Source organism: Arabidopsis lyrata, assembly GCF_000004255.2.
Source record: "Arabidopsis lyrata subsp. lyrata unplaced genomic scaffold ARALYscaffold_4, whole genome shotgun sequence".
In the NCBI taxonomy this organism is placed as follows: domain Eukaryota; kingdom Viridiplantae; phylum Streptophyta; class Magnoliopsida; order Brassicales; family Brassicaceae; genus Arabidopsis; species Arabidopsis lyrata.
Window position 1 is genome coordinate 17,343,328 of NW_003302552.1, and position 23,338 is coordinate 17,366,665.

Genomic DNA, 23,338 nt, shown 5'->3' on the forward strand with positions numbered 1-23,338 from the left:
TTAGCTGGCTCTATGTTTCACTTTTTACATCAGCTAGTGTTAACAGTGGCCATGACTAAAGAAGATAGAAAGAAGTCGTTGATCCACGACCGCGAGGATGTCAGGATTGTTGAGCTGAGAAGGATACCAAATCGTCTTGTCTTCTTGTATTTGATTGAAACCCTCGAAGGGATACCGAAACATGAACATATAAACCTTTCTTCTTTTATTAATTCAACTTAAACCAATGAAGATTGAATAAAACAAATCACCAAAAATGCCCAAATGATCAAATAAGTGACGTCTGGCCCATGAGATGATGTTGAAGATCTCGTTGCATCAGCTAGTTTTGTACAGTGTGCTATCTCTAAAGTCTAACTATAAGTCTGTATTTATTTGCTTGCCTTCGTAGCACTCTGATTAGGCGGGTTAGCCAGTGACTTCATTTTGCTTACCGGGAAGTGCAATCTGGCTATCAAAGGTTTTGGTCCTCTTGTCTCACGGTCAAATCCACGTACACATACGTACCCTACAGATTTAAAAGATAAGTTATGTTTCAGAAATAAGAAGATATTGCTATAGCTTAAACAAAATGTTATGACGTTACCTCTCCAAAAGCATTGCTGAATTGTCTCTGTTGATAAACCTGAAAAAAATAGCTCTAGTGGTTAGAACACCTTTCTTTTATATGAACAGTAGCATCACAATCAAATAATGAAGATCCTATCTATACCTTTGAATATTGTAGGTATAGAAGTTCCAAAGTAAACAGCTCTCCTTGTTAAGTCCCATAACGTTTCCCTTGGAACATCAATTGGGTTTAGGCTAGACGCATGATCCGCAAACACCTATATTAATAAATTACATCAGAGATTTCATTGCAAATAATTAAAAGAACGAGATGGATATATTGGACTTGAAGAGTGACCTCGTTTACTTGGAAATATGTTCCATTGAGTGGGAAGCTACCCCTCATTGCGGTTCTACAAGGTATCTGCAAGAATTTACAACATATTATTTTGTATAAACATACCAAGATTCCCCAAGTGTATACCGCAGCAAAAGGAGTTTGAGGCAATAACTTACCAAGATTGTCCCTCTAACAGTCTGAGATCTCGCTTCTTTGATGCTGTTGCATGAGAAACAAGTCTCCTCATCACAAATCTGACCATTTTCTTGGGATATACACTTGCTCACAGTTGGTTGAATGGAATCAGCCGTTTCACCTGTTAAAACCGTAGTGGTTTAAGAAACTTTTTAATCGATCTGATTTCATGATTAAAAGATTGGCAGATCAGTAAATAATTTCTTAATCACCTGGCGTCCAAATAGCAAGTAAGTAAGAACATGGATCATCAGGTTCTCTCTTCTCCAACTGCCACAACAAACACAAACGGCTAATCAGATTTTACAATATTGAAAGCACTATAAGGCATGTGTCCTCATCCAGTTACTTCACATACCTGAACTAGAAGAGGATGGGAGTCTGGAAGTTCGTAACTGCAAGATATGCAAAATAAATAGAAAGACAGAAATCAAGTTTTCAATAAGGCAAGCTGAACAAAATGCAAAAGTTTCTTTAACCTGTAAGTATTAGGAAGTTTGTCTGCTTTCCAACTTACGAGTAAATGCTTGGTCTATCACTTAATTATTCTACTCTATTCAACCTTTAATATTTTGAAGAATGTGTTTTGGATTTAATTTCAACCTAAGACACGATGAATAACAGAGAAAAATGGATACGTACACTTGGTGTTCTGTCCTTAACTGACTGATATTCTTGAGCTTCGGCATTGGAAGATAAGCAGCTTCAGCAGTAAGTGCAACTAAAGCAGTGGACATGTTTCCGTCTTGTAGTTCCTGATTCTGTTCTATTATTTTCTTTAAGTTACTGGTAAATGCATCTGTGTTTAGCCTGATTGTAGGAATTTCTTCCGGATCCTCAAAAAAAGCATCCTCTATGTCAGCTATTGATACTTGTGCGCTTTCAGGCTCCGGTGATGCTGGCTCTTCAATGATTGGTTCACAACATGTGACCTTTTTCGCTGGTTCTGAGTGCTGTTTTACTTCAGACCCTTGCTCTCTATACAATGGTTCTGGGAGGTGCAGAGGCAAAGGGTTTTTATCAGGTGTCCCCATACCTTTCTCTGTACTGGGTAAAGCAAGCCTTGCGCTGTAAAACAAATGAAGGTTACTAAATTTTCTGTAATTATTCAGAGCGAAGTTTAGATACTAACAATGAGTTTCCTCATAGTGGCGTACTAAAGGTTTAAGAGAACATGTTGTAGCACCTTACAAACGCACTAGCAAAATGTCTGCATTCTCCTCTCATCGGACATGCATTGCAATTAGGTTTGCTCTTTGTGCAAAACACCTGAAACATAATCATGTGAGCTACTGATTTTTTCATACATATATATGTGTATATTGTTTTATACATACCTTTCCAAAGGTAATCATCTGGTAGTGTAATTCATACCTGTGTGAGATAATAGATAATAGGGCATTAATCTAATGAATGGGTCTAATAGAATCAGGTATGAAAAAATAATAAGATAGTGCTAAACATGATGAGAGGTCTTACAATGTTTTTTGGTCAAGTTTGCAGAGACGTGGCCAAAGATACTTTTGAATAGATTCAAGAATAGGATACCTGGATATACCAAACCCCAAGTGTATAAGTAATAAATTACAATTTCCAAGTAGTACCATTTGTAGACTTCTTACATTTCTAGAAGATGCAGCTGAAGTGACTCTGGCAGTGGCTGAAGGGGTACCCATCCTAGTCTAACGGCTATGCGCGCAACATTCGTATCAACCTGTCAGTAAGTTTTACCTTAGGTTCATACATCATATAATTCACTTCACAGGGACAAAAAATAAAGAATGATCCTGGCTTACTGGAAACGCAAGATGGTGCAGTGTTAGAAGCCGCACGCACTCCACACTTTTTAGGCCCAATCCTCTAAAACTCAGAAGATATTCTCTGCATGATTGTATAGAATATGAGAGATACACAATGCAGTATTAAATCATTGACGCTTAACTGTCTAAGTAGTAATTTTTCTATATCGCGGTGAATGAAGAAGAAAATAAAATACTTTTCTTTCAAACTCACTTTGCTTTATCGGGTGGAATGTCTCTCAACCATTCAAGATCGATACTACCGTGTTCGTTGACCAGTCGATTAAGGAACCCCTGCATTATTTTCATGTTCACGGTCAACAACTTAAAATGAAAGGTATCAAGAAATTTGGCCACATTTAAAGATAAAATTGGACCTGTATACGTTCCGCAAGCATATGGTTCATCCCACGTTTCTTGATTGTTTCAGCAACTTCACTAACATCCGCTGTTCTTATTGCCTCCCAGTCCACAGAGTCCATTGTCCTTGTTGTTTTTTCTCTTTTTCCTTCTCTACCTTCTGCTTCTCTTCTTAAACTATCCCAATCAAACGCCTCTTTTTTCTCCTTTAAAACCTTTTTTCCTTTTGCATTTAAGGTAGCAGCATCTGTCGGATTGAGCTCTTTGCACGATGAGTCTGGAAGCTGCCTTGAGTAAGGATCTGGTGGATTTTCTGTGTCTTCTATGACATCAAGACAACTCGTGCTTTCATTTAGATCTGGAATCTGGAAGCTGCGTTTGCGTTTTGTCGAACGAAAGCTGCTAGAGCTTTCAGGCATCTCAGGTTTCTGACAACTCAAAACATCACCATCTTGCTGATAGCAACAATAAGGTTCATAACTATCATCAGAAGATTTTGTGGGCCTTTTCAATGAATGGAAATCAGTAATTTCTGAGCTACAATCACCGGGAGACATATTTGGTGATACTTGTAAGCTTCCAGGATTGCTTAAAACCCCAACTTCATACTGATTCTTTTGATTGGACTCTTCTAGTACCCCTTGTAGGAGCTTCATATAGGAAGTACGATACTCTCCTTCTAAGTTGATCTCTGTGCTTGATCCTGCTCTCTCGGTATTTTGAGGAGCATCAGAAACCATCGAATGTTGACATGTAAGTGCAGAATCTTCAGATGTAAACAGGTTTAGGACAAGGCAGTTCTGACCTGTCTTATCAACCTCTACACTTGAGCCTTTTCGATCTGGTTCCACGAACGTCTTTGAATCCGTGGTTTTGTCAACTGATTGATGGGCTGAGCTGGAAATCTCACTACTACTTCTGGAGGTTTCACTGGTATGTACATAATCCTTCTCCTCATCAGGCTGTGTGTTTTTTAAAATAACAGAACTCTGATTGTGATTGGGTGGGCTTGACATCGACTCCTCTGAGTCCAAGTAAGTTATTTGAATAGAAGGCATCGAGCTTGTTCCAGCTTCAAAGTTACTGCTGGGCACTGAAGTGACCGGGAACTCGGAAACCAGCGACATGAAAGCTGAACTACAAGGACAAAAAAAAACAAAGCAAGTTAGTTTTGTGACTTGTTGTTGTGTTGGATTTGGTTTCGAAGTAGAATTACGTAAGTGCTTATACCTCGAAAGATGGTCTGAAACATTTTGAGTGAGAAATACTCCAACAACAGAATCCACAACGGATCCCTTCCAAGGCGTAAAACGTCGATCCCCTGTTACAAAACCGAAGACCATAACAGAAGTTATAACTGCGACATACAAGTTATAGATCAAAATACTAATTGAAACCATGTAGTTAGAACAAACACAGGTAAATGGAAAAGTGTGGTGTGTAACCTTGTACAAGATGCATCCGTGCTATAAATGAGTCTGCTCGTCCTCGAAACACATTACGTTCTTCTTCCCACCATTTTGCCTTCTGGTCGTCTGATCCGTCAATACCCTCACTATTAATATTCTCCAATAGCAGTTTCCAAACTTTTTCTGTCTCGTCGTCTAGGTCAACCTTTGGTCGTGGGCGCCGTTTTTTAACAGGAGTTACAGGCACAATTGCTCCAGCGCCACCGCCGAAGAGGACAATCTGGTTTCCTTGTGTTTTCATTGAGTAAGGAACGAGAGCAGTTTCAGAATTCTCCCTGTTGATGTCCAATAGACGCAATTGCTCACTGATTTCTTCAACCAAGTTAGGTTGTTTCCAAAATTCATCTTGAGAAAGACCTGCAGGAATTAAACATCATCACTATCAACAAATAGTCTGCATTCAATAGATTCAAGAAAACAAAGAAATATAGTTGTGTATGTATTCATTACCAGAAAATGAAGCTGGAAACTGGCAAGGATTTGGAAGAAGAGTTTTCTTGTTGGTTTGTGATTTCTCAGACTTAGTGATTCGCTTCTTTTTGCTCACGGTCACCCGCGTATCAACAAGAATCTTATTACTCTTCTGCTTTGGTTTGCTATGATATCCTGAGGGTAATTGCTGAGAAACTTCCACAAGTTTATTCATGGGAGATAAATCCCGCAATCGAACATGGCCTGTAGTTCTCGTCTTTATCGGCGTTTCTATCATATCCAAGAGAACACTGAACTCAGACTCTTGCCTTCCTTGAAAGATACCTTTGCGTTTTTCTTTAATGGTTAGGACTCTATTAGCATTGGGCTGAGATGTGAAACTGTAGCAGTTAGAGTCAAAGGCAGAAACATCCTTATGTTGTTGTCCAGCGAATGATGTGCTGCAAATGGGATCCGATCTAATCCATTCCTGTTGCAAGTTTTGGAAATACAACCAATGCATTTTTTGGTAGTCACATTGCTCATCGTACTGAATCCCTGATAGATTTATGTCACCACAAGTTGGTTCTTTTCCTTGTCTTCTCTTTCCAGCTTGTGCCATCGAAAGATCAACTCCATCTTGATTACCTCCATTCTTCTTTGGTTCCGTTCCCTTTCTTTTACCTTGGCTGCATTTTCTCTTGGGCAAGCTAGGCTCCGTCTCATCTCCGTGTTTTGGGTCGCTGTTGGTCTGGTTATCTCCGTTTTCGGGTTCAAAATCCAAGACTCGTCTACAGAGCTTCTTCGCATGAGTTAATGTTTCTACAGCTGCTGATGATTCAACAGGAGTAGATTCTTGATCCTTATTGACTTCCACCTTCTTCCGCACATATTTCCTCTTTGGCGTTTTGCTTTCTTGACCATCAGCAACAACAGATTTCCTCGAAGTTGGCGGTTTAGGCTCCCTCTTGGGTTTAGCTTCTCTAACAACCTTTGGCCTATGCTTCTTCCTCTTTGGTTTTTCAGGAGTTTTGATGATCTCTTCAGCAACATTGTTACTCACTGAGCTCAGAATGTCCACTGCTTCATTACCTTTTTGCATCATCTCTGTGTTTCCTACATTGAGAATCAGATCTTCCTCAGTCCAGCTTAGATAAAATTTGACAAAGCAATTTCATTTCTAATCAGACCAGAATCAAAACCCCATCTTACTTGTAGGTTCTGAGGCCCAAGGGGTCTGGCCGGAGAAATAGACTGATGCAACATTGTTACTCACTGAGATCAGATTATCCACTGCTTCATTACCTTTTTGCAGCATCTCAACCTCATCTCTGATCAGACCGGAATCAAAAGCCCTCTCACTTGTGGGTTCTAAGACATTACCATCCCAAGGGGTGGTCTGACCAGAGCAATAGAGTGATGCATTGTTGGATAGAGCCAGAAAATCACCAAAAGACAACTGATTCATGTCGAATCTCCTGCAAGCATCACTTGCTTAAGCAACTACCCAAACAAGAAACCTCCAAAATCTCTCAACTTTAAGACAAAAGGACTAACCTTTCCTCCACTTGATTCCAATGAGTTTGTTCCTCCTCCACAGTGTTTGGGCAGATGGGAGAAATTTCATCTCTGATCATCAGACCGGAATCATTACAAGCCCAAGAGGTCTGACCGGAGAAACAGACAGGTCTAGTGTTGGATAAAGCTAGCAAATCACTGAAAGACAAGTGATCAAGACCACCCATGTCGAATCCTCTGCATACATCATCATCACTTGCTTAAAAACCAACCATTTACCCAAATTGAAAAAGTTCTCAACTTTACAACAGAAAAGCAATAACCTTTCCTCCACTTGACTCCGATGCGATTGTTCTTCCACTGTATATTGGTAGATCGGATCCATCGTGTATGGTCTGATCGGAGAAATGGGCTTCATAGGTGTCAAAGGAATCATCCATGAAGGAGGAGGTTGTTGAATGCTGCTTTCTTCTCTCCTCCTCTGTTTCTCCATTTCCTTACTCTGTTTTGACTCTTTCTTCACTCTTCTTTAATCAAAACCATTTTGATCTTCCGCTGTAAATTCTTCAAAAAATCATTTTTGTAGAGAAATGTTAAATTTTTTGAATAGAATTAGATCCACATTTTTCTGGGGGTTTAAAGAGATATCTCCGCAAGTCATTGATATTTGGTGAGTAGTAGCGACATGAACGATTAATCCGTGAGGTTAGAGTAGAAGAAGATGACATTTAAAAAAAAAAAAACATTTTAGAGAGCAATTTACCAAAATGTAAAAAAAATAAAACCATAGATAAAGAAAAATTTACCAGTGGTTGAATTGAATCAATGGTGGAGATCAAAGTGATAAAGAGTATAAAGTTTGTTCAGTGGTTTAGCTGTGAAGAGGAGGATCAGATTCTTTTTGTTGTTGCTTCCTTTCTTCGAAATGATCAAAGTTAAAAAAGAGATTGAGAGATTGAGACAACAAATTTTCAGATTTTATTTACGCTTTCCCTTATTGGGCAACATATTTTCCAATTAAGATTGAGATTTTATAATTTTTTTTTTTTCACATACTATTTTTGTTTTGATACTCTATAAAAAGCAATAAATGTCAAATATTTTATCTTCATTATAGCAAGGCATTCTCACATATTTTGTAACTCTCATATAATCCATGTTGTATAGGAAGTAGATTTCCATTAATTTATTTTTGTTTTATGTTTACAAGTTTTCTTAACTTCCATTTTTAATTATTTATAGTAATACTCTCAATGAAATTAATAATAACAATAATAAAAAAAGAGAAATGTGACAACACATAGAGATTAATATATGCACTTATTGCATTATTTGTAACTTATATAGTGTTTTGTAACTCCTGTAACAAAGAAAGAACTACATAGTACATTCTCCTTACAGATAAGAAATTGATATAAAGCTTATAATTGTAATTTTTTCTTTTTTTGGGTAATTTTTTCTTTTTTTCGGTAAAAGATTTTTGTGTAAAATTTATTTGTAAATTGTAACTCTTACAGTAATCTTTAGTCAAAAAAAAAAACGATATGCACTTATTGATTCCTCCTTAAGCTTAGGTTTCTTAATGGATCTATCGAACGTTCTACGCGAATTCTCCATGTAACAACAAAACTACACACAATAAAAAATGCCCTAAAATTTAACTAATTAAATCGGGGATTTTATTTGGTCAAAAAAATATATGGGAATTGTAATTACGGCGACGTGACAAAAAAATGTTAAAAGATCGGAGCTGGTTCCAACAATAGAATTCTTTGGTCCGGTTTAACCATCTGATTTAAACCATGGTAAATGAGATCCTCCACATATCGAACCAGATCTTGATTCAGGTAACCAAAAGCTAACCGTAAAGAAGGAAACAGAGAGATTCAGCTACGGGTCTGTTTCTTGCGACAAGTAGTGGTATTTGTCTATTTGGTACTACAAATTAAGACGAAACTAAAATGGGATTTAAAACCTTTTACAACTCTAGGACTGTTAACTCTACGTTTCACTTTCTTACATTAACTAGATTGGTACAGTGTGCTCTTTCACTCTCTAACCATAAGAAGCTGTATTTGTTTGCTTGCCTACGGATTAGGCGAGGTTAGCTTGGTTTGCCTTCAGTTTGCTCGCCGGGAAGTGCAATCTTGCAATCAAAGGCTTCGGTCCTCTCGTCGTTCGATCAAATCCTCGTACACATACGTACCCTACATAGTTTTAAAAGATAAGTTATGTTTCAGAAAAGGAACAAATTGCTATAGCTTTATACAAAATGTACCTTTCCAGAAACACTGCTGAATCGTCTCGGTTGGTAAACCTGAGAAAAAAATAGAGCTCAAGTGGTTAGAACAACTTTCTTTTATATAAACAATAGCATCACAATCCAACAAGAAGATCTTTGTACCTTTGAATATCGTAGGAATAGAGGTACCAAAGTAGACCGTTCTTCGAGGTAAGTCCCATATCCATTCCCTTGGGACATCGATTGGGTTAAGGCTGGAAGCATGATCCGCAAAAACCTATATCAATAGAATACATCAGAAGTTTCAATGCAAATAATTACATGAGAGAGTTGGATTTATAGGAGTTCAAGTCTTACCTCGTTTACTTGAAAGTAGGTTCCATTGAGAGGAAAACTACCCCTCATCGCGGTTCTACAAGGAATCTGCAAGAATTTACAACATATTAATCTGTAGAAACATAAGTGTAGTTAGCAGCATAAGGAGTTTGATGCAATTACTTACCAAGATAGTCCCTCTCACAATCTGAGTTCTCGCCTCCTTGATGCTATTGCAGGAGAAACAAGTCTCCTCATCACAAAGCTTACCATTTGCTTGGAATATACACTTACTTACAGCCGGTTGAATAGAATCAGCCGTCTCACCTGTTGAAAACCACAGCGATTAAGGAAATTTTTTTATCGATTTGATTTCATGATCAAAAGATCTGCAGATCATTCATCACCTGGCGTCCAAATAGCAAGCAAATAAGAACATGGATCATCAGGTTCTCTCTTCTCCAACTGTAACAACAAACACAAATTGCTAGTCAGATTTTACAATATTGACAGCACTAAACAGCATGTGTCCTTATCCAGTTACTTCACATACATGAACTAGAAGAGGATGCTCGTCTGGAAGTTCATAACTGCAAGATACGGGAAAACAAAACAGAATCAAGTTATAAATAAAAGTCAAGCCGAAGAAAATTGTTGATATCTTAGCATTGCAAGTCTTTATGGCATAGCCTGTAAGTATTGGGAAGTTTGTCATTTAATAATTTTGAAAAATATGTTTCTGATTTCATAAGAACGACGAAAAACAGGGAAATGGATACGTACACTTGGTGTTCTGTCCTTAACTGGCTGATATTCTTGAGCTTAGGTATTGGAAGAGAAGCAGCTTCAGCGGTAAGTGCAACTAAAGCGCTGGACATGTTTCCGTCTTGAAGTTCCTTGTTGTGTTCCATTAATTTCTTCAAATTACTGGTAAATGCATCCATGTTTAGCCTGATTGTAGGAATTTCTTCTGGATCCTCAAAAAACGCATCCTCTATGTCAGCTATTGATACTTGTGCGCTTTCTGGCTCCGGTGAAGCAGGCTCTTCGATGATTGGTTCAGAACATGTGACCTTTTTTGCTGGTTCTGAGTGCTGTACTACTTCAGACCCTTGCTCTCTCTGCAATGGCTCTGGCAGGTGCAGAGGCAAAGGGTTTTTATCAGGTGTCGCCATACCTTTCTCTGTACTGGGTAAAGCAAGCCTTGCACTGTAAAACAAGAGAAGGGTTACTTAATTTTCTGTACCAATTCAGAGCTACTTAAATACGGACAATTCTCATTTACAGGGTTATATTTGAATAAGGGGTTTCTTCATTATGGTACTAAAGGTTTAAGAGAACATGTTGTAGCACCTTGCAAACGCACTAGCAAAATGTCTGCATTCTCCTCTCATGGGACATGCATTGCAATTAGGCTTGCTCTTTGTGCAAAACACCTGAAACAATAATCAAGTAGATTACAAACCTCATCATGTGAGCTGATTTTGTCATACATATATGTGTATTTCTTTAATACATACCTTTCCAAAAGTGATCATCTGGTAGTGCAACTCATACCTGTGAGATAATTGGGGATTAAACTAATGAATGGGTGTATTAGAATGAGGCATGAATAAACATGATCAAAGGTCTTACAATGTTTTTTGGTCGAGTTTGCAGAGACGAGGCCAAAGATACTTTTGAATAGATTCAAGAATAGGATACCTGGATATACCAAACCCCAGTTGTATTAGTAACATATTACAATTTCCAAGTAGGATCATTTTGTAGAGTGCTTACATTTCTAGAAGATGCAACTGAAGTGACTCTGGGAGCGGTTGAAGGGGTACCCATCCAAGTCTAACGGCTATGCGCCCAACATTTGTATCAACCTGTCAATAACTTAAGTTTACGCATATAATTCACTTTTTACAGAGACAAAAACAAAAATTTGATCCTGGCTTACTGGAAAGGCAAGATGGTGCAGTGTTAGAAGCCGCACACACTCCACACTTTTTAGTCCCAAACCATTAAAGCTCAGAAGATATTCTCTGCACGGTTGTGTAATATATGAGAATACACAAGGCAATATTGAATCACTAGAACTGCCTAAGTAGTGATCTTTGTATATTGCGGTTTATAAAGAAGAAATAAAATACTTCGTCTTTCAAACTCACTTTGCTTTATCGGGTGGAACATCTCTCAACCATTCAAGATCGATACTTCCATGGTCATCGACCAGTCGATCAAGGAAGCCCTGCAATATTTTTCATGTTCAGAGTCAAATACTTAAATGAAGGTTATCAAGAAATTTGGCCACATTTAAGGGTAAAATTTTACCTGTATTCGTTCTGCAAGTTTATGATTCATCCCGCGACTCTTGATTGTTTCAGCAACTTCACTAACATCGGCCGCTCGTATTGCCTCCCAGTCCACAGTGTCCATTGTCCTTGCTGTTTTTTCTCTTATTCCTTCTCTACCTTGTGCTTCTCTTCTTAAACTATCCCAGTCAAACGCCTCTTTCTTCTCCTTCAAAACCTTTTTTCCTTTAGCTTTTAAGGTAGCATCATCCGTAGGACTAAGCTCTTTGCACCTTGATTCAGGACCTAGTGGTTTTTCTGTACCTTCTTGGACATCAGGAATACTCGTGCTTTCATTAATATCTGGAATCAAAGTCTCTGTCACGAGCTTTTCTTTGTGTTTTGTCGAGCAAACGCTAGTCGAGCTTTCAGGCATCTCAGGTTTCTGACAACTCAAAACATCCCCATCTTGCTGATAGCAACAACATGGTTCATTACTATCATCAGAAGATTTTGTGGGTCCTTTCAGTGACTGGAAATCCTTAATTTCTGAGCTACAATCACCGGGAGACAAATTTGGTGATACACCAACTTCTTGCCCTGAATTGTCATACTGGTTCTTCTGATTGGATTCTTCTAGTGAGACTTGTACCCCCTGTAGGAGCTTCATATAGGAAGTACGATACTCTCCTTCTAAGTTGATCTCTGAGGTTGAGCTTGATCTTGCTCTCTCTGTATTTTGTTGAGGAGCATCAGAAACCATCGAATGTTGACATGTAAGTGCAGAATCTTCAGATGGAAACAGGTCTAGAACTAGGCCCTTATGATCTGTCTTATCAACTTCTGAGCCTTTTTGATCTGAATCCACGTTCGTCTTTGAATCCGTGGTTTTGCCAACTGATTCATGGGCTGAGCTGGCAATCTCACTACTGCTTCTGGAGGTTTCATTGCTATGTACATACTCCTTCTCCTCATCAGGCTGTGTGTTTTTTAAAATAACAGAACTCTGATTGTGATCGGGTGGGTTTGACATCGATTCTTCTGAGTCCAAGTACGTTATTTGAATAGAAGGCATCAAGCTTGTTCCAACGTCGAAGTTACTGCTGGGTATTGAAGGAGCGGGGAACTCCGCCGCGAGCGACATGAAGGCGGAACTACAAGAAAAAAAAATACAAAGAAAGTTAGTTTTGTGACTTGTTGCTGTCTTGGATTTAGTTTGACATAGAATTATGTAAGAGCTTATACCTTGAAAGATGGTCCGAAACATTTTGAGTGAGAAATACTCCAACAACAGAATCCACAACGGATCCCTTCCAAGGCGTAAAACGTCGATCCCCTGTTACAAAACCGAAGACCATAACATAAGTTATGACTGAGACACACAAGTTATAGATCAAATACTAATTGAAACCATGTGGTTAGAACAAAAACACGGAAAAGGACAAGTGTGGTGTGTAACCTTGTACAAGATGCATCCGTGCTATAAATGAGTCTGCTCTTCCTCGAAACACATTACGTTCTTCCTCCCACCATTTCGCTTTCTGCTCGTCTGATCCGTCAACACCCTCACTATTAATATTCTCCAATAGCAGTTTCCACACTCTGTCTGTCTCATCGTCTAGGTCAACCTTTGGTCGTGGGCGTCGTTTTTTAACAGGAGTTACAGGCACAATTGCTCCAGCGCCACCGCCGAAGAGTATAATCTGGTTTCCTTGGCTTCTCATTGAGTAAGGAATGAGAGCAGTTTCAGAATTCTCCCTGTTGATGTCTAATAGGCGCAACTGCTCACTGATTGTTTCGATTGAGTTAAGTCGTTTCCAAAGTTCATCTGGAGAAAGACCTGCAGGAATCAAACATCATCATTATCAACAAATAATCTGCATCAATAGATTCAAGAAAACAAAGAAATATAGTTGTGTATGTATTCATTACCAGAAAATGAAGCTGGAAACTGGCAAGGATTTGGAAGAAGAGTTTTCTGTTTGGTTTGTGATTTCTCAGACGTAGTGGTTGGCTTCTTTTTGCTCACAGTCACCCGTGTATCAACAAGAATCTTATTATTTTGCTGTGGCTTGCTATAACATCCTGAGGATAACTGCTCAGAAACTTCCACAAGTTTATTCATGGAAGACAAATTCCGGAAACGAGCATGGCCTGTTCTCTTCTTTATCTGCATGTCTATCTTATCCGAGAGAAAACTGAACTCCGACTCTTGCCTTCCTTGAAAGATACCTTCTCGTCTTTCTTCAATGGTTAGGACTCTATTAGCACTGGGCTGAGATGTTGAACTGTAGCACTTAGCGTGAAAGGCAGAAACATCCTTGTGTAGTTGTCCAGTGAATGCTTTGCTGCATATGGCATCAGATCTAATCCCTTCCTGTTGCAAGTTCGGGAAATACAACCAATGCACTTTCTGGTAGTCACATTGCTCATCGTACTGAATCCCTGATAGATTTATGTCCCCACAAGTTGGTTTTCCTTGTCTTCTCTTTGCAGCTTGTGCCATCGAAATATCAACTTCTTCTAGGTTACTGCCATTGTTCTTTGGTTCAATTCCCTTTCTTTTACCCTGGCTGCGCTTTCTCTTTGGCGTGCTAGGCGCGGAAAGAAAGCAATCCTTTAATTCTTGATTCCCAGAATCTAAATGCTTCTCTTTTAGAATTGATTCCATCTCACCTGCTTGTCTAATGTCACTGTTGGACTGGTTTTCTCCGGTTTCGGCTTCGAAATCCAAGACTCGTCTACAAAGCCTCTTAGAACGAGTTGAAGTTTCTACAGCTGCTGATGATTCAACCGGAGTAGACACTTGATCCTTATTGACTTCCACCTTCTTCCGCACATATTTCCTCTTTGGCGTTTTGGTTTCTTGACCCTCAGCAACAACAGACTTCCTCGGAGTTGGTGGTTTAGGCTCCCTCTTGGGTTTAGCTTCTCTAATAACCTTTGGTCTATGCTTCTTCCTCTTTGGTTTTTCAGGAGTCTTGATGATCTGTTCATCAACATTGTTACACGCTGAGCTCAGACTCTCCACTTCTTCATTACCTTTCTGCATCATCTCTGTGTTTCCTACATTTGAGAATCAGATATTTCTCAGTCCAACTTAGATAAAATCAGAATTCGACAAAGCAATATCATTTCTCATGAGACCAGAATCAAAAGCCCTCTTACTTGTAGGTTTTGGAGTCTGACCGGAGAATATGAGTGATGCAGTGTTAGCTAGAGCCAGCAAATCCCCAAAAGACAAGTGATCAAGACCACTCATGTCCTTGTTCCCAACAAATCTCCTGCATGCATCAATACCTTAAGCAATTACCCAACACGATTCTTTGAAATTTCTCAACTTTAAGACAGAAAAAGCACAAACCTTTCCTCCACTTGATTCCGATGAGATTGTTCCTCCACCGTGTATGGGCAGATCGGAGAAATTGGCTTCATGGGTGTCTGAGGAATCCATGGAGGTTGTTGAAAGCTGCTTCCTTCTCTCCCTTGTTTCTCCATTTCTTTGACTCTGACTCTTCACTCTTCCTTAATCATTTGATTTTGCGCCGGAATTTGAAAAAAGATTGAAACTTTCTATTTTTCCACTGCAAAAAGTTCAATAAAAATGTGAAGAGATCACCAATTTTGAAAATTTCACGACTATACAAAAATGATTAGATCCACTTTTTTCTGGGGTTTTAGAGAAAGAGACATCTCCGGAAGTCATTGATTTTTGGTGAGTAGCGACATGAACGATTAATCCGTTCGTTAGGTGAAAGGAGACTTTTTTAGATTCACAACAAAATGTAAAAAAAGTAAGAAAAAAACAAAATTCATAGAAAGAAAATTTACCAGTAGAATCAATGGTTTTGGTTTTGGTGGTGATGAAAGTGATGGAGAGAGTTAGTTCGGTTGAGAGGATAAGATCACCGATGCTTCGTTCTTCTCTTGGAAACGATGAAGTTATGAGTAATATAGAAAAAGCTTTTTTGGCTTAATGTTAAAGAAAAGGATAGAACATGTGTGTTGTTGTGTGTCTTTCTCTAACTTTCATAGCCGTTTGTTTATGTAGCGCCAAAGTTCGTTTGGTTGGCGGGAAAAGTTTCACGGAATTTTATTTAAAAATAATGATTCTTTTCTACAAAGTCTCCTGGACTATAGGAAAGATGATTTGAAAAGTTAATAATATTTTCATCGTCGTCTTCTCTGTCATCTCTTTTTCTTTATTTTTCGTTTTTCTTCTCGTTTACGTAATCATATTCCGAAATTATATGCACTAACTAATTTTATATTTTATATTCAATGAAATTAATAATTTTAATTTTAAGATAAATAATTAGAAGGTTAATTATAAAATTTTCTTATCAAATTATGAATTTTTGTGTGTATGATTTAAACAGTTATGTAATCAATAACATGTTATTTTACTAAATTTTCACGTAATTTCATAAATTTACACATTTTCGTTTAAATATACAAAAGTTAGATGATTCGTTTTAGAACTATAATTTTCCACTAGTATGGGAGGAAGTTATAGGGTGATTATTAGGCTAGTCCCCTTACAATTCTTTTGCTTTTTTGCCAAATGTATTAGTGAAGTATGTAACTAATTAACTCTCTCACACTACAAGAAAATAGTGATTTTGCAACATATTTTTTGTAACGTTCTTTTTCGTTAAAATTCTGCAATAAATTTTGTAATACTTTTGCAATGATAAATACATGTCACAATTTTATTGTAAATTCATTGTAAAATTATGACACATATTTTTGTAGGAAATTTTCGTTACTAATTTGCAATTTTTTTACAACGTGTATAAACTTTCTTGCAAATTTTACGACAAACATCTAACGATAGTGATTCATTGCTTTTTTGCAAGAAAATTATAGTACAAGTATGTGACACATGATTTGTAACTATATTTGCAATAATTTAAGTAAGACTTTTGCAACATTTACTTTATACACAAACTTTGAAAACTACATTATCGAATCTTTGTAGCTCACTTAATAGCAAAACATAATTAAACTATAGGTGATTCAGTTAATTTTTGGGGTCAATGAGCTCAAAGATGTGATAATTGGCATGTTTTTTTCATTGACGTAAAATCTTTGTAAACTCCAGATCTTGGGATATGATTCTCTTAACAATTAGATATTATATCGTTTTATTGTTATATATATATGTATATGCCTTTTTCCATTTTACTTAGAACATAAGATCTTAAAATCTTATGATTAGGTAATGGTATCTTAACAACCTTCTAAGCCATCAAATTCATCAAAGCTAAGATAAAAGCTTGAGTTTCCTACACTACCTAGCAAGCCCAACAAAAAGTTAAGCTTTCGTAGATTAGACTTCTTGGTTAGAATAAGACATAGTTATTGTTAGGTATAAGACACCACCATGAACGGCGGCAAGATACTCAAGAACGGCGTATCCTCCGATCGATGTCAAAACTGATTTGCTTTTTGAACTACTTTCTCCAACACCTTTTCTCATTTTCCGGTAGTTTTAATTGTCAGAATATTGATAATGATTCTTATTAAAAGCTTATAAATTTTGTTGTGTATTGGATGTTGGCGATTTATCCTTTAATTGTTTGGTCGTTTTATTGTTTATATGGCATCGGTGGAGAGAATTTAACTAATGAAAGTGGAAAAAGCTGGAAAAGTGAACCATATGGACATTGGAGATTGTTCAGATGCATTTCTTAGTTCATCATTATTGTGTACCCTCTCTTTCCATAACTAAGGTGACAAAAGCATTATCTACTTTTGAAATTGTATATATTGTATTTTTATTTGATTTAATATAACGTGCATCATTTGATTTAGATTTTGGATGTGTTTATTTATAATATTGCATGAGTTTCCTTTAGTTTAGTGTTAACTCTTTTTTTTAATTAAAAAATTCAGATAAATCATATGACATTTATTCATTTAACATCCAAATTCAGATAGTTGGAGGAGATCTTTCAAAATATTGCAGAAATCAAGGAAGTAATGAACAATCACAAAACTTGAAGTATTGGATATGATGGAGATCATTAGTTTTCTTTTAACTATATATTTCTTTTATTATTTTATTTTGGTTTCTATTTATCTTTTGAGTTTTTAAGTATTTTGGTAATATAATCTGTTGGATGTTGCTGCTAATTTATTTATTTTATTTTATTACTCAAACTTATGCTATTATATTTTTTCAATTACAGAACTTTTATATTGATTTATTATTAGAAATTCATAATAATTCATGTGTGAGATAGAAAATGTAACAAAATTAATGAAAATATATGTCAACCAAGTGATTCACAAAAGAACTGTGACCATACATTGTCATAACGATGCTGAATATTAGTTGAATGTGACAATACTTACGATGAATTTTGTTTTGGTCATCGTAACAAATTAAATTTATGCAACGAAGGTATCTAGCAAATTAGTTATCACAAATTTGCTACGGTTATTTGCTATACGTTTTCCATGGCAATGATTTACGACAATTCAAAGTTGCAAACATACGTTGTAATTTTACGACCAATTTATTACAAAAATTTCGTTGCATTAATACAACATATTTAGCGAGAAATTAATTCATTGCAAATTTTGTAACGTATGTGCGACGAACACGAATTTGCAACGCTCAATCAGCAACGAGATGCAGTTGGTCGTAATTTTGTTGCAATTCTATTATTCGCAACGATATATTGATTTATTGCAATAATTTTCTATGTTGCAAGATCACAATTTTCTTGTAGTGTCATGGTTTAACAGTCCAATGTGAGTAAAATGTAATGCACCATATTTGTGTATATATGTGTGTGAATATGTATGAAACAAAAAAAAAAGCAATTAGTGTGCTAATCTTGATTTCCTGCTATGCAAGAAACCTTCAAAGAGACGTACATGAGAAATGAGTATTGTAAATCATTTATTTCATGAACGTGTTGGAATCTAAGATGATACTTGGAGTTAGTCGGATTGGTTATTACTTATGAGTGACTCAAATGGTGGTCATGACCTAATGATTGGGTATATATAGGTTATAAGCCAACAAATTTGGAATTTGAAACAAAAAAATAATCAATAGCTTTTTTTGTGTGTGGACATATCTATCCTAGAAACCGAGACGAATAATAGTGTATAAAAGTTGGAAACGGATTATTCGAATGTTTAAAAATTAAAACTATTACTGATAATAATACAACTAAATATGGGAAAAAAAATTCGAATTCATATAGCTAAACCTAAGTCAAAAATAATAGAGCTAAACCTAAGTTGAAATTGCAAAGCTAATTAATCCACACTTAGATCCTAAACGCTTAACTTCAGAGTATGTCCCTTTTTAGATTTTACTTGTGGTTATGAAACTTGCTCCGGATATGATTAACGTTTCTTTTAAAAAAAAAGGTTAGAAAAAAATGGGTTCGCCATATGAAGATTATGGCAGAAGAGACTGATCCAAAGTGAATGTCTAATTCGGTTTAATCGATTCAAGGTTATCTTAAACATTTAAACTGATCATATAAATGGATTTAGAAACCAAATCAATTAAAAAAAATAAACTGATTTAGCTGCTGTATTGTAGTATTGACAAAAAGTTTTCGCAATAACCCGTCGTTTGATTTACCCTAAAACATCCGACGTCGGACCCTTAAAAGATGGAGTTCTGTATGACTTCCAAAGATCGAACTCATCCACAAATTTAGAAAAAAACAAGTCCGATGTACGCCAATGAACATGGCCGTCCAATATATTTATAAAATTCGTCTCAAACATAAGAAAAAAAATATTAGTAACGAAAAGAAAACATAAACGAAAAAGTCTGAATTTATCCCTTAAGGTCCTTCCTCTTCAAGCGGTGGCAGGACTGCAGGAGATTCCCGTTTCACGCACTGTGTGAGACGTGTGTGAATGATAGCTCTCTCTCACCATCCACGTCATGTATCAGATTCATTTAACTCTCTTAATTATTCATTCACCATGACCATGCATGAAAAGTGTTTACAGTGACAATAAATTACATTTAATTTCTTTGAGCAAAGCACTTAATTCTTGTCTTATTGTAAACCTCTTGAACGGCACACGTAATACTATGATATTATCAATGCTTTTGTATCAAGTATCAACTTCCATATAAATATTTGGGAAACTCAAAAACCAAAGACACAAAGAGTCAAAGACCATATACTGATTTCATGCAAAGTGAGATAGTGCCAAGTGCCATCTTCCGATCATAAAATTTACAAGTCACAGTGAAGAAGATTACAATAACCACTTAAGTATATACTTTATTTATTAATGGATGCTTTTTTCAACTGTTCTTTTCCCATATCAATGTTGATCTATCTTCTAGATCACACTTTTTATAAGTTTCAACACTTTCGTCTGATTAGAACTGTTCAATGTAGAATGTATAGAAGTCAACTCTTTTGATGAACAAACGAACGAGAAAAGCATATTTTTAATTTGACGAGATGGATGTTTTCTAAAAAACCCAAAATTATAGAAACAAAACAAAAAAAAAAACTCTATAAATTATATTGGTAACACTACATTGTAATAAAAAATAAAAACAAAAATGTAATTATTCATTAAATTTAGAATTATCTATAAATTAAACAATAGGCAAGAAAATAAATTATCTTAAACCTTTACCAAAATAACTTATCTCGATTAATGGTGATAACATAAGTTGTTTATTCCAAACAATTCACTCTTAATAGATAAAGTTACATCTGATAAATCGACTAAAACTAGATAAAGTTACATCTGATAAATCGACTAAAACTAAAATTAGCTACTAATGACACCAACTAGTAACACCCATTTAGGGTAATCCTCATTTATTAAACATAGCTTACTAAACAACCGTAACAGAATTATTGCACTATTAAATCTTCCTTTTAATTTTGGGTTGAGTGATAGAAACCAACCACCAGACACGTTGTTAAGGGAAGATGATGATAACTAATAAAATAAAAATTAGAAAAACGCTAAAATGGAGAAAAGGAACAGATAACGAAGGAAAAGTCTTATTTCTGGAATCAAATCCTTGTGAGATTTCTTAAGATCAAAACATATAAATTTGCGATTTTGATTATTGGGTTTTGCTCATAGAAGTCCAAACATAAGAAAGTTTTGGAAACAACCACCAATACACCAACCTATACAATTTACTTTATACCAACAGCAGAAAGATTCAAACTTTTCCAAATCCTTCAACGCCATTTCCTGATCTCTTAATTGCTCCATTGAAATAGCATTTCACAGGTTAGATTACTGCATTTAGATATGATTCAGATTTATGGAAATTTGTTGGAATTTTTGTGTGCTTATTCTTGAATTCTCCTTGTCTTTCAATCTTCATGTTCGTTATGTCCTTATGTAGTTATGTTAATGAATTTGTTTAATGTGATTCAATTTGTCTGAATGTCCTAAATCTGGAGATAAATTTGTTTAATCCGTTTCTTTGTTTGGTAATGGTTTTGATTATCGAAAAGAAGATTTTTTTCTTGAAGATGTAAAGAGAGATTATGAATCAAATGATTGATTTCTTCTTGTGTTTGTTTAAAAAAGTATTTGTAAATTGGTTTTGTAGATTGATGGGTGGTGATTAAAGACTTCAATATGACGACTACACCAACTTCATCTGGGAGGAGAAGCATTTCAAGTATAAGGAGAACATCATCAGCTTCTAAGAAACCTGTTCTTCAATCAGAAGAGAGCGAAAGCGGAAGCGGAAGCCTGAGTGAGAACATCTCCAAACCCGATTCACCTCTTGCTCAACCGGTTTCTGATGGCGAGAGAACTGTCAAGAAGCTACGGTTATCCAAAGCTCTCACCATTAATGAGGGAACCACCGTCTTTGATGCTTGTCGAAGGATGGCTGCTCGGCGTGTTGATGCGGTTTTGTTGACTGATTCAAGCGCTCTTCTTTCCGGTATTGTTACAGACAAGGATATAGCCACGAGGGTGATTGCAGAAGGGTTGAGACCAGAGCACACTCTGGTGTCTAAAGTCATGACAAGGAATCCCATTTTTGTCACATCAGATTCACTCGCCATCGAGGCTCTTCAGAAGATGGTTCAGGGAAAGTTCAGGCACTTGCCTGTTGTAGAGAATGGTGAAGTCATTGCTCTCTTGGATATCACAAAGTGCCTCTATGATGCTATCTCTCGGATGGAAAAAGCCGCAGAGCAAGGAAGTGCTTTAGCCACTGCAGTGGAAGAACGACATTGGGGAAGTGGAAATTTCGCTTTCATCGACACATTGAGGGAGCGGATGTTCAAGCCTGCGTTGTCAACAATAGTCACTGAGAATACCAAAGTTGCACTTGTATCAGCATCAGATCCTGTCTTTGTAGCTTCCAAAAGGATGCGGGATTTGCGGGTTAATTCTGTGATCATCGCAGTTGGAAACAAGATTCACGGGATTCTAACTTCAAAGGACATTCTGATGAGAGTTGTGGCACAGAATCTATCTCCTGAGCTGACTCTTGTTGAAAAGGTAATGACACCAAATCCTGAATGTGCATCCATAGAGACAACAATCCTAGATGCATTGCATATAATGCACGATGGGAAGTTTTTGCATCTTCCGGTTTTAGATAAAGACGGATTCGCCGTAGCTTGTTTAGACGTGCTGCAGATAACGCATGCCGCTATTTCAACGGTTGAGAACAACAGCTCAGGAGCTGTTAACGAGATGGCGAATACGATGATGCAAAAGTTCTGGGACTCAGCTCTTGCGTTAGATCCACCCGAGGATTACGAAACACACAGCGATATGTCAGCAATGCTGATAAATTCAGAAGGGAAGCAGTCATGTCCATCACAAGGACTTGTGAGCTCGTTTGCTTTCAAATTCGAAGATCGTAAAGGGAGAGTACATCGGTTTAACTCGACGGGTGAGAGTCTTGAAGAGCTGATGAGTGTTGTGATGCAAAGATGCGAAGCGGATTCAGGCCTTCAGATAATGTACCAAGATGATGAAGGTGACAAAGTTTTGATTAGTAGGGACAGTGATCTTGTTGCTGCTGTTACTTTTGCCAGGTCTTTGGGGCAAAAGGTTTTGCGACTGCACCTTGATTTCACCGAGACAATGGTTCCTCTTGAGACGATTGCAGATTTGTCCGAGGGAAATGGCGGTTGTGTTTGGTGGCGCACTGGCGTCATGGCTGGGGCTATCGTCCTAACGAGCATAGGTTTACTTGTTTACTTGAAACGTTCCAAGAAATGATATGTTGAATGGGAACTTAATTGTATTACACACTTACACTGTTACTTTGTCTTTTTTTTTTTTACGATTCACATTGCAAAGCAGCAATAATAAAACTTGTTACTTGACTAACCAAAAAAAAAACTTGTTCCTTAATGGTTTGGTAATTGTGATTGATCTTACAATGGTCAAAAGACAATAAAGCAGGTTTGCCCGAGTGGTTAAGGGGCTTGTTACCATTCTTACCCAATTATAAGTGGAAAAGAATAAACAAGAAAAAGTTTGGAACATAAAAGTCTATTAGTTGTCCTACTTTTTCCTCTTAGCAACAATTTCCAGCAAAAGCTTTTAAATCAGTACAAAAAATCATTCAGTGTTTTCTTTTGTTTTTTTTTGTTTAAGAATTTTGGACATCGATTAAATAATTATTTTAGTTCTGTTTTTATTTATTAAAACATTATTTATTATCAACTTTAAACATCATTCAACTATAGTAAAACAATCATCAAACTAATAATACACTGTAAAAAAAACTAATAATTGGGATTTGAGATTGCTAACATCATCTATTTTAAAAAATACAGGAAAGAACCTAATTTCCACCTTCTTCCTAAAAAATCAGAAAGTATTTGAGCGGTTTTACCCCAAAAAAGAAGGAA

General features: G+C 36.6%; 2 protein-coding genes across 6 annotated transcripts; one reads left to right on the forward strand and one right to left on the reverse strand.

Moving 5' to 3' along the window:
* Nucleotides 1-172: 172 nt before the first annotated feature.
* LOC9317515 (protein ROS1) lies at nt 173-15,488 on the reverse strand. 5 transcript variants are annotated; one of them, XM_021027540.1, is made up of 22 exons: nt 15,309-15,488; nt 14,842-15,061; nt 6,681-6,878; nt 6,336-6,601; nt 5,163-6,239; nt 4,689-5,069; nt 4,474-4,564; nt 3,261-4,380; nt 3,098-3,177; nt 2,881-2,965; nt 2,707-2,798; nt 2,564-2,632; nt 2,422-2,458; nt 2,271-2,353; nt 1,727-2,152; nt 1,443-1,479; nt 1,297-1,354; nt 1,066-1,205; nt 908-973; nt 713-827; nt 587-625; nt 173-508 (listed from the first exon to the last, which is right to left on the reverse strand). In XM_021027540.1, the coding sequence occupies exons 2-22, from the start codon at nt 14,973-14,975 to the stop codon at nt 372-374; spliced, it is 4,731 nt and encodes a 1,576-aa protein (XP_020883199.1). In that variant the 5' UTR covers nt 14,976-15,061; nt 15,309-15,488; the 3' UTR covers nt 173-371. The 5 variants fall into 5 exon arrangements, with proteins under 5 accessions (XP_020883199.1, XP_020883200.1, XP_020883198.1 ...); XM_021027541.1 differs by lacking the exons at nt 14,842-15,061; nt 15,309-15,488 and adding an exon at nt 6,965-7,298 and having other exon boundaries at nt 3,261-3,956; nt 4,050-4,380; XM_021027539.1 differs by lacking the exons at nt 14,842-15,061; nt 15,309-15,488 and adding an exon at nt 6,965-7,298.
* A 4,860-nt stretch (nt 15,489-20,348) lies between these two features.
* LOC9317518 (CBS domain-containing protein CBSCBSPB2) lies at nt 20,349-22,807 on the forward strand. Its single transcript, XM_021027544.1, has 2 exons — nt 20,349-20,732; nt 21,061-22,807. Exon 2 carries the CDS (start codon nt 21,090-21,092, stop codon nt 22,698-22,700), a length of 1,611 nt encoding a protein of 536 aa, XP_020883203.1. The 5' UTR covers nt 20,349-20,732; nt 21,061-21,089; the 3' UTR covers nt 22,701-22,807.
* Nucleotides 22,808-23,338: the final 531 nt, after the last annotated feature.